Genomic DNA, 17,037 nt, shown 5'->3' on the forward strand with positions numbered 1-17,037 from the left:
CACAATTAATGATTTAATTAGTGCACATGGTTACTTTTTCACCCAGGGATAGCTAAAATTTCAAAGCAGCATATTAATTAAGTTCACTTGAGCTGTAGTTGTATATTTACATTTGTGGAATGATGTTATACATTTGGGGAAACCATGCAAAAAAAAAAAAAAAAAAAAAAGGCAGCAATACCTTTACAGGGAATTGCATATTTCGAGGCCCAATAACTGAATCCAAGGTTGATTAGTCCCAGTTCTAGGAAAAATGGCAGAACATTTATGATCCAGTTGACCGAAATAATGTTACCATAAAAATAAACCAAAGTCATTGAGGTGCTCATGCTTATGTGAAGGTCACGTTGAAGCACTTTCGTGGTTAGAATAGAAGGCTCTCTTGGGAGAATCACATCACTAAAAGGAAGATGAAATGCAAGACATTCAAGGAGCACTCGTGTCCAAAAGCTTTAAGTCGTAGTAGTAAAAAAAAAAAATTAAAAAGTGGTTGAGAGCTTGACTAATGTGCATTTTTCACCCCCCCCCCCAATAATCAAGGTACACCTAAGTCATGAATTTGATCTATCTAGTGTGCAACCTGCACTTTGATATCCACTACAATTCTGTTGATCCAAAGTTATTTAACATTGCTGTAAAGTGGAAAAAATACGTACAAAAGGTTGATTGATGATTTGACATTTATTTACTATCAAGCTAAGTGCTCCCATATCAAGATACATTACCTTGCTTTTACACTGTAATGTCATTAAGAGTTTACATGGTAGAGGGAAGAGTTTTATTATCTATGTTGTGTGAGCCCTATGTACCCCTGAAAAATAAAATACAAAAAACAGGACACGAGATAAGAAATCTGATTTCATGTGCAAAGAGCACACCACAACACTGCAACGAGTGCTAATTGAGGTGAGGTGCCTGAAATCCCCCCCCCCCCGCTATCAATTCCACTGGTAACTTTTGTGCTGGGGAGGAAATTGAGGTACAATCGGATGAGCTGCGGTCCCACAATAAAAACAGGAAAAGAAAAAAAAAACCTGGAGAATTAAGGTGTGGTACAGTCAAAGGGATAAAATACATATATCGCTGTTTATTTTTGGGTGGGTGTATTTCTATGAGACAAAAATCAAAAGTCATGTGACATAATGGAACAGCTGGGTAGCAACATTACCCAGGCTTCGACTGAGCCTTGAGGCTCCTGGAAATATCAGGACGTCCAGTATATACAGGTTTCCTGCCTCCTGCAACAGCCGCGTCTCTAAGTACTAAGCACAAGTGGATCCCTCACACACAGCTATCAGTGAGTCACCTCAACGGGGCTATGTACACCGAGGCAAAAGTTCACACAAACCACAGGCCTTTAAAAAAAAAAAAAAAAAAAAAACAGAAGGCCTGAAACGCCCTACTTACCCACCCCCAAAAATTACCTTAGGCTCAACCCCACACAACAAACACCATCGTCCTCTAGTGACCTCCATCCTCCCTCAGATGGGTCCAATGTGGAGCTCAGCGAATAGTGTATCTGACGTACGGCACTTCAACGTCTTCGTCTGACAAGTCGTTGCAGCACAACTCGAACACCAGAGCTTTGACATGCTTGCCCAACTTCTTTTTAGACACTTTGGTCACAATCTCAGTCATCCTACAGGAGACAGACAAGAAGATCTGAGAGGACTTCAAACTGTAGTTATCAAAAATCATAGATTCTGGACAACATTATTGATTTTTTTCCCCCTAGGTCATCAGTTTTAAAGTACAACAAAAACTTGTTTGAACATAATGCTTAAAACACAGCCATTCCCTATAATGCTCTCGGGTTTGGGCATGAGCAGATGCCTCCACTGTGCATGGATGACAACGAATCTTCCTCGAGCGAGCGTAGAAGAAAAAAATGTTTTTGTCATCATGGAAAATACTAGAAAAGCGAAGTATGATTTAGCTTTTAAGTTGAAAGCTATTGATCTGGACATCAAGGAGGAGAATCGGGCTGCTGTTCGGAACCTTGACATTAACAAATCAGACTAAAATGCTGTGAGACAGTCATTCCAAGGTTCTTCAACTTAGATACCTAGACGATGACGACTTTAGTGAACAGAAGAATAAAAATGATTTTTCTGTTATGTTTGAAAATTTTTACAGCCATATTAAAGTCACCATTTGGAAAAAGGTACATAAAACATCTAGTCTCTGTGAGAATAGCTAATTTCACAACATATGTGTATATCTGCGGCATATAGTCCAGTCCGGCTAATGAATGTGTAGAAACACACAAACCTCTACACAAAATGGCCACATCTTACAACCCAGCCAGGTCAGTTGTCTGGAAAATGTGGTTGTTTAAAAATGTAATATTCTGATTAGTTCAATAAAAATTGAGTTTGAAAAACTACAACGATCAAGCTGAGTTGAGAACATCCATGTGAGATGCAGGTCTGGAAAATGACAACGAATGACAATGTAGCTTTGGCTGGCCGTTAATTGCTTGACCCTACCACATATTGGCTAGCACTTGTTTGTTGGATTTATACTTTGATTTCCTATTGTGCAGAAGAACTTCCGTAATACAAGCACATGCATGGTGGTTCTTATCCCCGAAAAATTACCATGCCACATTTTCAACACTAGGCTTATGATTATGGACTCATCCTCTTGCCTCTTATTTATACATTAAGTGGTGTGAGCAACTGCAGTAATCTGTGTGGAAAAATGATCCTTGCCGTATCTTGGAATGTCTTTTTGTTTTTAAGTAATCAAACTATTAGTTATTCATGTGATTGCTGCTTTGACTACATGACATGGGAGGTGTACTCACGGCAGATCAAGCCTCTCTCTGAGTTTGGCAGCAGGCATGAAGAATGAGTAGAGCATGGACACTCCCTGAGAAAGCATGGTGATCTCCAACTTATGCTCATTCTTAAATACAAGAATGTTTAGTTTAGTATAACAGACCAAGGGGAGAAACAGGGGTTCCTTAAGCAGAAGAAGCCATACTTTAAAGAAGTCCAGAAACTGCCGCAGTGTCATCTCCTCTCCACTGGGCTGCAAGCCACTGACCTCGAAACGATCCCATAACGTCCATTCGATTTCGTAGTACTGTCAAAGAGAAGGAGGAAAAAAAAAGCCAAAATGTGATAATTCATCACAGTGTGGGCCACAGCCAAAAAATGTAAACGAGCAAATCATCTCCTCAGCACACACTGAAACCATCAGCGTGAGAAGGTTAGTCGAACTCACTTGCACCCAGGCATATGGATTCCATCTGCCTGGTGCATCAGTATTAGCATGGCTGGATCATCATGGGAGCCAATTACAGGTGGGCATTCTTTTCCCATAAGCTACACGTGTACAAACTGAAAAATGCGTGCAGAAAGCCTTCCTACCTTATGCCTGGGAGCAGCGATGGGCTCGGAGAAGGCAAAGAACGGCAGGGACAGATTCATGAACCCATTCTTAAATGACTCCAGCTTTTTATGCCCTTGGACGATCTTGATAAGTTCAAGGCACACCAGACCCACAACAGCAGCTGTGGTGGTGGCGATGGCGGGAATGATCTTGCCAGCTATCAGTTTGCTCTGGATGGTGAGAGCAGAAGGACAATTACAATCAGAGATAAGAAAACTGAGATGTAAAAGGTGTGACAAGGTGCAAGCGCCTACATTATGTCTGTCAGTAGGGGGGATGTCATAATTCTCTGCCCTCAGGTTGGATGCTGCTACTATGAAGTCCATGTGGAAGTTGGTATCATCATCCTGTTAGCAGGGAGCACAAAATCAGGTTGTAAGACCAACAGAAAATCAAGTCCACTCAAAAAGCAAAGAACAGAAACCGTACCTTTTCAAAGTCAATAGCACAAAGCTTGAACTGAGAAGACTCTGGGGGAGGCAGCAGGACTTTCAGCTCCTCTAGTCTAGAGTCATCTGTTAAAGTAAAACGACACCTTCCATTAAAAAAAAAAAAAAAAGGCATTATAGTATTAGTATTGCAGAGCTGCCAACCTATAAAAAATCACTTCCAGAACAATTTGTTCAAATGAGTTTGGATTTCCAGATTTCAAACTTTGTCATTCAAGTTATTAATGAATTTTGCCTCCAATGTCCTTTTAATGTTATTATTATTATATCAACTTTATTTGTGGCCGCAATTGCAGCCTGAATCAAAATACCCCTATGTGAGATTAAAAATGTGTATTTGGTTTAATTCACCTTTGCCAATTCTATTTTCAGGCCTGGAAAAGTAAAAGGCCTAGAGTCTAGTCAGATTAATTCTATCTCAAATGTCAAAATTAAAACCCAGCATTGATTTGCAAATACAACATTCCTGATATACTGAGCAGGACAGTTTGTGTGGACAATAGTTTGTTAGAAGAAACGTAATTACGTCTTCTCTTCCATGTATTTCCGATAGGCACAATTGCTGAATTGATATATGACCCCATTGTTGGACTAACAAAGGTTATTTTATATATTAGTAACATTTTTAACCCGCCCATATTCTGAAGTGACATTTGAAGTCCCTTTCTTCTTTAGATACGGCATCCTGTGTGGACGTGTATTATTTCATATGTACATCAATACGCGTATTAATGAGCCATTATTTTGGTGTTCAAAGTTTGCCACTCTCCGCCAAAACGCGGTTCAAGCCAGAGCATTGTGACAAGTGTGTTTCATCAAATCATATATTTTTGCGACATCATGCCGATAGCTTTGACATCTTCAATCATCCATACAATCCTGTCAACTCCCCGTCCTCTCTTCGTGATGCTTGTGTAAGAAGCATGGTAAAAAGTGTAGCTTATTCGCTACTTCACAATGATATTTGATGTTTAGAAACTGTTCTTCTCTGTGGCTTGCTACCCTGGGCGTCATAAAAACATCATGCACTGAGCAGCAGAACAACTGTAAATGTTAATGTCAGACTCTGGATTCCTCCCTAATATGTGGACAATCAGTGAACCCAGTTATGGATGTAACGTATGTCAACAGATAGACATTTCAGAACATTTTGCAACCACAGTAATATTGCCAATCGTGCCCGCTTACCAACAGATGAATTGCTATTCTGTAGCTCCTGATCAGAGACGTGAATTTTCACTCCAGAACGTGGCGTAAAATTAGGCACCTTGACCTCTTCTGAGAGCTTGACTACGGCTGCACGATCGGTGCAGCTTTCTATACCATACGTCTGGGCAAACAAGTTGGCTGCAGCCATTACGTAGTCTATGTGCAGGTCCTACAAAACAAAACGACCTCCGTTATTTAGGGGCAGGACGTGCCACTTAAGGTTCGTTTTCACGCAGGTGGACACAACAAGCGTACTCACATTGCTAGTGCTGAATTCTAAGGGGTGAGGACACCTCTTTGGACCGGACCAGAAGGGGGCGCCAGAGCTGGTTAGCTAAAAAGCAAGATTGCAACGTGTAAATTGATGCAACATGTATACTACCACACAATCTTGAGCGGTGGCATCTACTCTATGCCAATGTCACATAGTAAACAATATCAAGAATGGAGGTATCCCCGCATTTTTTTTTAACCCTGTCATTGGAACAGGGGCGTCTCTGAATTGATTCACCTCATGCAACAAATCGATGACGAATGCAAGCAGCAGTGCCGTAAAGGAAGCACCTTCAACTTCTAAAATCTGACGATTCGGAGTAAATACTGAACTATTGTCAGTCGTTCCAGTCAAAATTTCAAATTTTCAAAACGATTTCCAAAAAGAGAGAAAAATTACATTTGCGCATGCTATTTAAAATGTTTATGCACAACTATCATGTTTACTAGTCTTACAGATTTACTATGCACAAACAAAAAAAATGATGCTACCATAACAGTAACATGGACATGAAAATAAAGTTTTTAAAAACTGTCAACAGGTAGCCTTTGAGGGCATTTCTACTTCCAACTGACTTACGAAAACAAAACAAAAATAATGTAAAACAAACATCCAATTGCAAAGAAAAGGAATTGTAACTTAAAGAATTGAATCTAATTACGAGGTTCCAAACACTACCCAGGCCAGAATAGCAAATATTTTTCTAAATAAATTTAACCATTGGCAGACCTTAAGAATGCTGCATTATGAAAAAATATGCAGTGAGGTGCATATTTTGTTGCTTGGAGTTGCCATTGTGTGTGTATGGACTTAAAAGGCAGGGACTCGCCTGGTGAATGACATGGGCGTCGGGGAATGAGACGAGAGTTGGGAGGTGCCCGCATATTGAGTTGTGCCCATCGGCAGCTTGTGTATGAATGTTTATTTTCTCCCTGATCACTCAATAAAGCGACTGAAAACGCATGGGCGGCCATGTCTCGCCTTGACCAATGAAGTGGGCATTGCAATTTGTTTGCTACGTTAAACTGATGATCATAGATGTGGTGTTGTGGTAATGATTGCAATGTAGCTTCATTAAGAGTAAAACAATGCCAAACCGTGTGGAAAAATGATCACTGCAAAGCTTTGAGGCAGAAATTTTGCTTTGACATTCAAATCAAATTATTCAATTATCAATTCTCAAGGTTCAAAGCCTATTCATCTAGTGACAAATACCTGATCTGGGGGGAAGTTGTGCAATAGCTGGCGGATGTTGTTGCTGTATTGGCACTGCCAATGGTTGCGTGCCCAGGCTACACAGTCAGCAAAGCTGTGGGGGCAGTCTGTGACTAGACTCTTGTAAACAGCCTCCAGCAACTCAGCAGACTGACCTCCGGGAAGTTTGAGGGTGCGCTCCATAAATTTGGGGTCTCTGCAAGACAACCCACGTCCACCAAAACAAATTCTTTGTCATGATAATGCAAAAATATCGGTCCACCCTATAGAGCCAACCAATAGTAAAGTGAAATGCCAACAACAGCATTTAGTTTATTAAATCAAAAGGTAGATTAATGTAAATACTGATTGATGGTTTCTTTCCATTTTCTGTTGCGTTCATAATGACTAAGAGGACGATTGACAGAACTAAATCTTCAGGACAGAAATCCAGAGGGTTCTGGTTCAAGTCCAACTGGAGCCAAAATGTAAGGAGGATTTTTTTTTTTTTTTAAACAAAAAGTTAGTTGGATAGACGCAAATCTGCTTTCTTAATGCTGGTTATATGCCCTTGAACAAGGCTCTGATCCTACCACCTTGTCTTCAGAGGTGCATTTGCTCCATGCATGCTCAAGAGCTTGATCTGTGGGTGTGCAAAACAAATATACAGCACAGAGCAAGCTAAAATTTTCATTCCTGTAGGGATGAGTAAAATAGAAAATACAGGTGATACACACTGTACTGTATATAACAGCACCAGAGCTTTGGTTTGGATAAGAACATACTAGTGGTAGTTGTAGTGTAGCCTATACATATTTCACTTTGTCAATTAATCACATTGATTTTTTTTTAAACATGCTGATTGCTGTCAGACAAAACCAACCTAGTTAGCATGTTGATGTGATCTATTTTACATTTAAAGAAACAATTGTCCAATATACAGAAGGCTGATTAGAACAGGTTGCTTCAATTAATCCAACACAATGGTGCGACCAAGTAAAACTGTAGCAAACCAAGTAGATACAGTTCTGTAGAAAAGGGGTTACAATTTTAGACTCTGTACTTAAAACTAAATGCAAGTATCGCACAAGAAAGCACTTTTGTAGGAGCGGGGGGAAATGTAAAATCAGTGATCCTGAGCTGACTTACGAGAGATACTGCATGGCATTCTCGGGTGGCTGCTTGAAAAGGCCCTCAAACTCATCGCGGGCCCACTAAACAGAAAGTGAACATAACTCGATTGATGCAAACAATGATTCCCCTTAAGAGCAGCTTTTATGCACGTTGACTCACTTGCAGTGTGTGCTCAATGGCATTTGGGAAATTCTTGAGGGTACAGATAGGGATGGACTTCTCAGGTGGATCCTGGCTCGAGCTGTACGACTCTGTAAGGAAGGGGATCACGACCTGGACATTGCCTTTGGTACCTAGAGTACCAGACTCTAGCAAGGGTTTACGGTAGTACACACATCGCCGATCCATGTATAAACCTGGGTGTGGATAATTTAAAACAGGTTAAACACTGGGAAGCAGGGAAGAAGAAATAACTTTGGTTACTTACGTGCATCAACATTGTCCAGTGCATTGGCTACTCCATCGAGACTTTCAAAGAAGTCGTCGTCATAGATTCTCTCTGTGTCAGGGCCCACCCTGTTCTGGTGTCCAGTGATCTTGATGGAGGGGTTCATCTGTTTAACCGCTGCTGCAGCTGTGTCACTTTTCATTTTCTGTTTAACACACAAAGACAGGAGGAACTGTTTTTTGTGATCTGATCAAAAACAACCAGAAATATGATGAAATGAGATCAAGTATAGCAAATGTGTACGCACAATACACAGGCAAAGAGGAAATGAGCTATTTAAAGAAAACAAGACACCAACCGTAACATCTGATTGTCTGAAGAGAAACTGTCTATTGAGGTTAGACTTCTCTATGGTGTCCATATCTGTCACAATGACCTCACCCTCGCCACCAGCCAGTCCAATCATGGCAAAGTTTTTCAAGAGCTCACAACCAATGGCACCAGCGCCGACCTGGAAAAGGTCAAATGTGTCAGATACCCAAAGAGAAACAGCAGAGATACAGCAACACAGCGAAATTTTTTTGTTCTTGTACCTCACATATAAAAGTTTAGCAGTGGAGCCTGCCTATTTATGCCCTGAGGAAACTCCACAGCTAAAACTTCAGAATTGAATAAAGCTTTTCGATTAAAGGCAAATCATCAAATCCAGTTGCCTTGATTCAAGGATGACTGTAGTTTATGTGAAGTGACTGACAATAGGACAATCTGTTACATTATCCATTTAAGAACCCAACATTGTTTTAGCACTTCTTGCTTCTGGGATATAATTACTCTTTAGTCTTCATTTGGATCATTTTATCACTGCATTTGCCATATCAAAACTGTCATTTTTAATCAGCTTTAGCAACAGAAGGCCAGTAATGCCCATCTTAAATGACACACTCACCAGGAAGTAGCGTTGCTTGGCAAGCAAATCCTGCAGCTTGTTCCCAAAAACTGCAATCTGTCCATCGTAGCGACTGTTCCTCTACAGGAGAGGGGGAAGAGTGTTAGCATTATGCTAGTCTGGATCCATATTTGGGGGGAATTTGATAACACCTACAGGGGCGCACTCTTCCTCTGTGAGTATAACTCCCTCCTCTTCTGCCAGACACTCCAATGCATCAAAGTACAACCACTGCATAATGGGCATGAATTTTCCTGTGCATGCCTTAAAGACCAAAGCGCGCACGCACACACACACACACCATTGAATAAATGTAAATAATAAAAGTTGATTAATTGGTCAAAGATGAACCAACAGCACGCAATTGACCTTCATAACTTCCTGTGCAGCTAAACCGCCAATGAAAGCATTGACAGGCGCCAGGTCACCAGCAGCAACATAACACATCTTTTTGATGAGCGCTTCATCAAGTTGCTCGACTTTAGCTGATCCAGACTGTGCAGAGTTCAGCTCCTTGACCAAAGTCAACATTTCTTCACCATCACCCTGAAACACGCATACCAGTATGTTTATTACTTTGCATAACATTGGACAGGAAAAAAAAAAAAATTCTCATCCTCCGGTCATTGACAAGGAGATTACCTGGTTCCATGGCGCAGGAAGGCGGTTGTGTTTTTTCTGAAAGGCGTGGATGGCCTGAAACCCCACATGTAACTGTGCTGGACGCTCAAACTTGCCGAAGTCCGTCATGATGAACTCTGGTTCAGCCATGGAGGGGGTAATGGATTTCTACAGCCCAAAGATCAATACTATTATACATTTTACTCATGAACATACAGTTAAATGACATTGACCTCATTCTGTTTGAGCCACTCGAATATGAACTGCACTGCTTGAGTGGGCCAACAATGGAAATGACCAACTCTATTTTTGTAAATTTATGGTGGCTTTGCACAACTCAACTTACAAACGTGAATTTCTTGGGTATCTTGACTTGGGAAACGATTCCTCCTCTAACATAATCTGTAAATCCTGCTGTATCACAAATGCTGAAGGTGTAGGGCCCTGGATAATGGACATTGTCAGTCAAGTGATGGCTGTCATATGACGTACTAGATTCTCACTAATAGAAATAACGCTTACCCAACACTTTGATTTCAACTGGCTGACAACCATTTAGTTCAGTCATTCCCTGAACCTCTGAGAAGGTTACAAAGTCTCCGCTTTCAAAACCGTGCCGGGCCTCATCCAGGCAGGTCACAACACCTGGATTGTCCTAGTGAAAGCACCACAATATGGTCAGACAATCAACACTGATGCTATTCCTTTTGGTAAAGAAAGCAGGTTGCAAGAACTAACTTTGGTAATCATGGAAATCATGGCGCTCAGTGGCTGTTCTCCATTCGTGTCGTGCACAATCATCTCCTCGCCAAAGTCGCAAAACAGTTGGCTAGTAACAAACAGATGCGGCAGGCAACGTCAGATGCCTCTTGGAAGTCAAAGATAGAAAGGATGGTGGGGTTCTTACCCAAACAGCCCCCGAGTATCTGCGACGATAATCTTGATGCCTTTGCTGTGGCAGAACTCTCCCACTTTCTGCTGCTCCTCCAGAGTAGAGATCGTCAGCACTACAACCTGAAGTACAAAAAGATGACCATTGACACTTTGTTTTTCTGTACAAGACCCTTAGTTTAGTTTCAATGAAGGCTTTTACCTGGAACTTTGTCAGGAAGTCTTCTGTGAGTGCACCCGTATATGCTGCCACTGGGACGTAATTGTTGAGTTCAGCCAGACGGGACTGACTAACTTCTGCTCTGTTCTTCCCCAAATCCTCTTCACGAATGTAAAACTAATAATGCAAAGCAATCATAAAAGAAATCAAGAGATGCATGCAAGTTTTACCAAGTATTCTCAATTGGGAAGATCAGAAGCATCAAATAATTAGAAAAATCTAAATTCTTAAGATTCAAATTAAAGGGTGCGGAAGTTAATCACTCAATAGAAACCTAACGTTAATGATGTCCAAAAACTGACCTGAGCCCTACTGTGATTACAATTCAACTAGAGGCCACCCCACTGATAATTCTAGGTCAGTATCTCACAGTAATTGAAGAGGTTTCCAGCAGCACTGTTTTGATTTCAAGCAGTACAAAGCCTGTAGTTGCAATAAATTAAGAGGGAAATGTGCTATATGATGGACATTGAACTAACATTTGTACTTGAAAAAGGATCATCCTAAACTCAGAGATGATAAAATACTGCATTTAAACATGATGCATAAAGTATATCAATGGATGGTTATGCAGTACATTGCTGTGTGGCTGTCTGGATGCCAGTTGGCATGCATAATAATAAGGATTCTCATATAGTTTCCAGGTACATTTTCCCTTAGTCAGGTTGCAGTAAAACATGCACACCATAGATGAAATTAATGGCCATATCTCACCAGATTAGATCAGTTGATTTTAAATATTGAGGAAATATTAAAAAAGTCCTGGTACATGACCACTAACCTGAGAAGAGAGGTCTCGCCATTCTGCGACACCTTGGTCGTGCACAGTGACACTTCGAACTCCACCCAGAATAACGTTCTTGGCAATCTCCACTCCGAGACCTCTCATACCGGAGATGAGGACATTGGAGTTTTGCATGCGCTTCATCGCAGCATGGCCCAACACGTACCTTAACAAGCAATAGGTGCGTCAATATCACGATGAAGTGGCATTAGTGTCATCACAATCCCAACCATCGTGTAAATGTAGCAAAATAATTAAACTCTCAAGTCCTATTAATAGTGGAAGAACATTTGTAAACCGCGCTTTAAAATAATTCTTAAAAATGTTTCCTTCACTTTGTACTGTTTTTTTTTTTATTAAATGAATTGGATGAATGTGATTTTTGGCATCTCACACTGCTCTGCTAGGTGTGTGTGTAATGTATTTTTAAACATGCTTTTTTGTCAACATGCAGGTTATTTACTAAGTCATTTTGATCATCTTTTTTTTCATAACTATATTAAACAGTGGATAGTTGCAGGAAATATTTACAATTATGTTTGAGCATTCATCACGTGTGTATTTGGATGTTAAGGTTAAAAAAGGGCCTACCCGAATCTGTGAACACTTATTCCGCTGTTCTGGACTTACAATTGATGCCTCCAGAAAAAAAAAAAAAAAACATCCTCCCAAAATAGACTAATAATTTAGGTTTGGTTTCTGCTGAAATATTTTGATTTCCAGGCAGTTTTTGGCCCACCCACATCACGCACAGAAGGCGATGACATTTCCTCACTGAACTACTACGTAGCTTTTAGTATAATTTTTGCATATTTAGAAAGTCTTTTCTTTAAAGACAATAATGAGTGGAAATATACAATGCTTATTTGAAGGGAAAAAAACCCTATGTCCACAAGTTCCCATGAGGTAAGCGGTTGCAGATTCATTTACGCGTGTATGAAAGGGTTTTGCCAGAGCAATTTTGTATTGATTGGATCACAAATGACACCCAGATGTTTGAAAAGAGTTTTTATGGATGACAAAGGCATTTCTGAATATCTACTGGCAATATTATACCAGTGAACAAAGCGGTATTTGGAAACTCAAGCAAGGTGACCTTTTATTTCCTGAAAAGTTATCAATTTAGAGGTGACCAGAATGTCCCTGACAGCTACGATATGCAAAACATTAATACTGCCACTGAATATAACAGTAAATTTCTCTGCTCACACGGGCTGAGTAGTGTCTCTACTGGCCCCCGCCAAAAAGTTGTCATTTTGGTTGTGGGGGAATTCCACAAACACACAACATATAAAATACGATGAAATATTGCCTCTTTCCATCCAGTGATTTCCAACCTTGATGGAGCCAAGGGAGATTTTACAATAGAAAAATCTCAAAGTATACCAACCAACAACAACAACAACAAAAAAGTCATAAAATGAGCATACATTAATTACAGTTTGTTCATCCAGCTATCTAATAGAGGTGCATTTATTTGTTCTGTAAGTTTGTCATCATCGAGTTCTTACTGGCATAAACAGAAAACCTAAGAATTACTTCTTGGAAATAACTTTTTTTAAGCAACTTTGTAAAATTTGGTAATTTCCCCTGGCACAGCGGTTAAGAATTGCTGCTTTATAGCACAGTGCATTCATATTTGTTCAGCACTTCTGCATGTGATGTCACATCAACACATTTGGAAGCTTGTTGATTTTGGAGAACAAAATGGGTTTGTCCAAAGGCATTTTTTTCCCATTTGCTCCAAAAAGAGTTGACACTGGTTATGAATCTTTGTTGAGCAAAACACACTAAACCCAACTTGTTAATGAAATGTGGACGATGACGACCCACAGTCCTTTTAACACATCCATCCTGTGATCGCAAAATTATTACAATCTTTCACAAATTTTAAATGTATTTGTTCAACAATACAGTCAGCTCACTAGATGAGTCATTTTGTTCAGTGGGTGTCTACCATGTGCTTATTAAATGCTAACATTGGCCAAGAATGTTCACCCTATCAGCAACATTTTTTCCCCCGTCTGTGTGAACATTGTCCATTTGCTATTAGCTTACAAGTCTGGGAATTTTAGCAATGTGCATTTAAAAAAAATTGACAATCTGCTTGCTACACTAAATGTTAAGTTCAATGGGAAACTTTTTATGGTTGTAATGTAGACATCTTAAAGCCACTTATGGCGATATTGACTCAGGTGGTTAGAGGGACATTTGCATTGTTTTGACAGATACTAGAAAGGAGGAAGTGATCCAAAACTTACAGTTGTCTTGAGTACAGGCCTTCATCAATGTCAGCGTCATTGCCATTCTTAGCCATGCCCTGCAGAGAATGCCCAAGAGATTTTGAAAACAGAAATGTCTCAAAAGTTTTGACTAGTCTGGGCCACTAAGGGAGGGCACTTACGTTGGCAGGTGTGTGGGACAGATCAGTTCTGACGGAGTTTGAGGAGGAGCAGTGGGATCCCGTCTTCGTCTCTGTTCCTGACAAGCGACGTTTCTTGGACAGCGGCGAGCTGGACATCTGCGGGTCACCCAAAATAGACTTTGGGTCATATTGAATGCTGAGCAAACAACACGGAAGAAATGACAAGTAAGCCACTGATGATGAAATTCCATATTCTGGAGGATGATGCTAAAGAATCCAAGTCGTTTTGGTGAGAAGGGATTTCTCATCCAGGGAGCAGCTGGCTTGGCTTTGAGCCAACAACAAATCTGCTTGCCTGCACAGCCAACCTAGGATGAGCTATGAATAGCATCATTATCATGAGTTGCTTTCATACTCGAGACAGGTCTCCCTTGTTTTGTTTTTTTGTACTCTCTATTGTGTACGAGACTGGCTTTTGGAAAAGGAACTGCGACAGCGTTTGAACAAAAAGCGCTGAATCATTGAAACTTCCCTGCGGTTTAACAGTCCACTTGACAATGACTGCCAGGTGTGGCCTCAAGAATCAACCAAATGCAAACCGAAAGGACGAGTCCAATCGGTCTTCCGACCAGTGAAAATACGCCCAGGTACGTGGGGATTTATGCGGACCAGGAGATAAACAGGCCGCGCAACGTCGGAGTCGTCGCCCGCCGTGGAACGAACGCGAATCGGCCAATTTTATCCGTGACACATTACCGTGTTCAGCAGTTTATGAAAGCTTCGAACGATCCGGAAAAGCAGCAGCCGGTGGGCATACAGGACGAAATTCAAAGTACGCCTGAGCATAACACTGGATGGGAGCTGAAAACGAAAGTGTCTCGCGCGCTGCCTGACGCTGCCTCATTTGCGCAACGCGATGAAAGCTAGGAGCGAGCCTTTTCAAAGGCTTTAATACAACGCCCCAGAAAAACCGCGTCAGGACTCGTGGGGGCGACCGGCTGCGTGCCACTAATCGGTGAAGTCACCTGGCGAGCAGGCGGCAGCCCGACGGAGCCCACGCCATTAGCGCAAGAGCCTCTGCGTGACAGGCCTCGAGCAGCGCCCGTCACAACTTTTCCCAGCTAGCTAACTAGCTAGCAAACGGCAGCAAGCGTTCGCCAAGTTGACCAGCACATTAACAAAGAGGTCACCAAAGAACGTCTGCCGTGCGCGACCCCGTGCGAACCCGCTCGCCCGAAATCAGCTCCAGCCGCCGCGCTCCATTGATTTCTCCTCTCTTACCAATAATCCTTCCCGGGGCCTTTCCGATGCGAACCCGCGCCTCTCCAGTTACGTTCCGTTCGGATGTCAGCGATGGGAAAAGGTGTCGAGGGAGGAAAAGCTTTGTGAGAGACGGGCCTGCTCGCCTGATACTGTCGAGTCACTGCGCTGCTTGCAACGCCAGGGATCTCAATTGTAAGAAGTGCGGCTGGCTTTACGACTGCAAGACGGGAACAAAACCAAAATGGCAGATGGGGAGGAAGGGGCGGTGAAGGCGTGACGCACGGCCCCAAAGGTTCCACAGGAAAGGTCGGCTTGCTTGCACGCCGCCGCGCTATTGGCCGCGCGCACTCGCTCGTCCCGCCTCCGCCGACATGCGCGAAGAGAAGTACTTGTACACTACTGTACAATCAACTGCACTATCGATTAGTCAAGACATTCAATGCAATCGTGACACAAACAAAAAGATGCAAATCGAATCGAATAGCTCTCCCGTTCACGGCAACATTTTGGATTCAGCCACGTCAACACATCGCGGGCAGTTCCAAATCATGCATGCCTTATTTTGTTGCTCCAGTGTCTCCATAGTCAATCCGAGGACTAAAACTTGCAACTTGAAGCAAACAGCACAAATAAAGTGCGATTGGGGCGGCCGCTGCTAAGGATACCTACGTAAAAGTACAAAAAAATATGCTGAGCATTCTTAGCCATCGGCCAAATAGTGGTTAAAGGCGTTTTTAGGTAAAGATGATTATTGGGGGAGGGGGTGCTTGCCTGCTTGAATGACAAAGGCACACGAACGTGTGTGTGGGCCGCACAATTCACGGGTTCACATGTCGACACGGGTCCCGGTCTGCTCATCTTTTCACCGCAGCATGACAAAACCGTCATTTCGAGCACGTGAGGAAATGTCGCACGGGCTGCATAACTCGAGAAGATGTTCGGCATTCTGTCATGTCGATGAACGTCATAGCGTTGCTAATGTAACATCTACCTGGCAATCGAAGCCATTTCGGCTACATCGTTTCAGGAGATTCTGACGAATGTAGCTTGACGTAAATGACAGTGCGCATGTCCTTAACTTTTAGCACATCTAACGTGACCAACAAACTGTTTCCGAGCTGCCATGGAATGAAGATACCTTTCCAACAAATCATAAAAATTTACAGGGAATGTCCACATGCTGATGTAATAGACACTCAAGTCACGCCGATGATGCTATAACGGAGAACTGAAGCATTTCAATGTTCTCGCAACAACACGGCTAAAACGACTGCGTAGTTAGCGTGCGTGCAGCTACCACTCAAAGCTATCAAGCCACCCAATGACTTTTCGCAGCTTGTTCGTTAGCTTGCTAACGTTAGCCACTTAGCTCGGGCTAGCATTCACGAGACCAAGTGTGCACAACTTACCACATCCGATATTCCTCTGCCTGGTCTGTACTATTAAAAAAGAAAAATCCTCCCGTGGCAAAGAATACGTCTGATCAAGCCACGTGACAAACTCGTCGCTGTTTGCAGGGAGTGTGAGAGCGAAGTGTGTCACGGTGGCGGGCTGTGCACGAGTTTTTCTGGTGGACCGTCGGCACTCGGTTTAATGCCCTCTGCTAGCTGAAGCGGCTCTTCTTTCCCCCTCGCCCTGCTCACTATTTCACTCAGGAAAGCAAAGCAAAGCAGCAACATGTGCACGTTACAGACGCAACCAACTTTTCCTTTCTCAGCCTTCAGTCAAAGGCTTGTCCATGATTTACTTCAAAATGGAACTTCAAATCGTCATGTAATTTCACTCAACGTCAAGATTTTAAAGTGATCGAGTTGTACATTTGACCAAGATTTCATCCCATTTGCATAGTTTATCACGGTGTGTGTTTCTTCAGACCCCGTGGCCTCAAAATGATGGTCTA

General features: G+C 42.0%; 1 protein-coding gene and 1 non-coding gene across 4 annotated transcripts; both read right to left on the minus strand.

The window, feature by feature from the left end:
- Positions 1-662: 662 nt before the first annotated feature.
- Positions 663-16,985, minus strand: uba1 (ubiquitin-like modifier activating enzyme 1). 3 transcript variants are annotated; one of them, XM_061812608.1, is made up of 26 exons: positions 16,547-16,985; positions 13,914-14,030; positions 13,771-13,829; positions 11,507-11,675; positions 10,708-10,842; positions 10,522-10,628; positions 10,353-10,443; positions 10,137-10,269; positions 9,961-10,058; positions 9,636-9,782; positions 9,363-9,539; positions 9,150-9,257; positions 8,994-9,074; positions 8,406-8,558; positions 8,087-8,252; positions 7,819-8,015; positions 7,675-7,739; positions 6,547-6,742; positions 5,317-5,391; positions 5,037-5,226; positions 3,829-3,914; positions 3,654-3,746; positions 3,378-3,569; positions 2,989-3,090; positions 2,810-2,910; positions 663-1,639 (listed from the first exon to the last, which is right to left on the minus strand). In XM_061812608.1, the coding sequence occupies exons 2-26, from the start codon at positions 14,028-14,030 to the stop codon at positions 1,504-1,506; spliced, it is 3,174 nt and encodes a 1,057-aa protein (XP_061668592.1). In that variant the 5' UTR covers positions 16,547-16,985; the 3' UTR covers positions 663-1,503. The 3 variants fall into 3 exon arrangements, with proteins under 3 accessions (XP_061668592.1, XP_061668602.1, XP_061668584.1); XM_061812618.1 differs by lacking the exon at positions 16,547-16,985 and adding an exon at positions 15,156-15,437; XM_061812600.1 differs by lacking the exon at positions 16,547-16,985 and adding an exon at positions 14,631-14,844.
- On the minus strand, positions 3,180-3,300 carry LOC133497354 (small nucleolar RNA U6-53/MBII-28). Its single transcript, XR_009794036.1, has one exon. It is a non-coding gene; the product is annotated as a small nucleolar RNA U6-53/MBII-28 (small nucleolar RNA).
- Positions 16,986-17,037: the final 52 nt, after the last annotated feature.

The sequence above is a fragment of the Syngnathoides biaculeatus genome, chromosome 2, assembly GCF_019802595.1.
Source record: "Syngnathoides biaculeatus isolate LvHL_M chromosome 2, ASM1980259v1, whole genome shotgun sequence".
Lineage (NCBI taxonomy): Eukaryota > Metazoa > Chordata > Actinopteri > Syngnathiformes > Syngnathidae > Syngnathoides > Syngnathoides biaculeatus.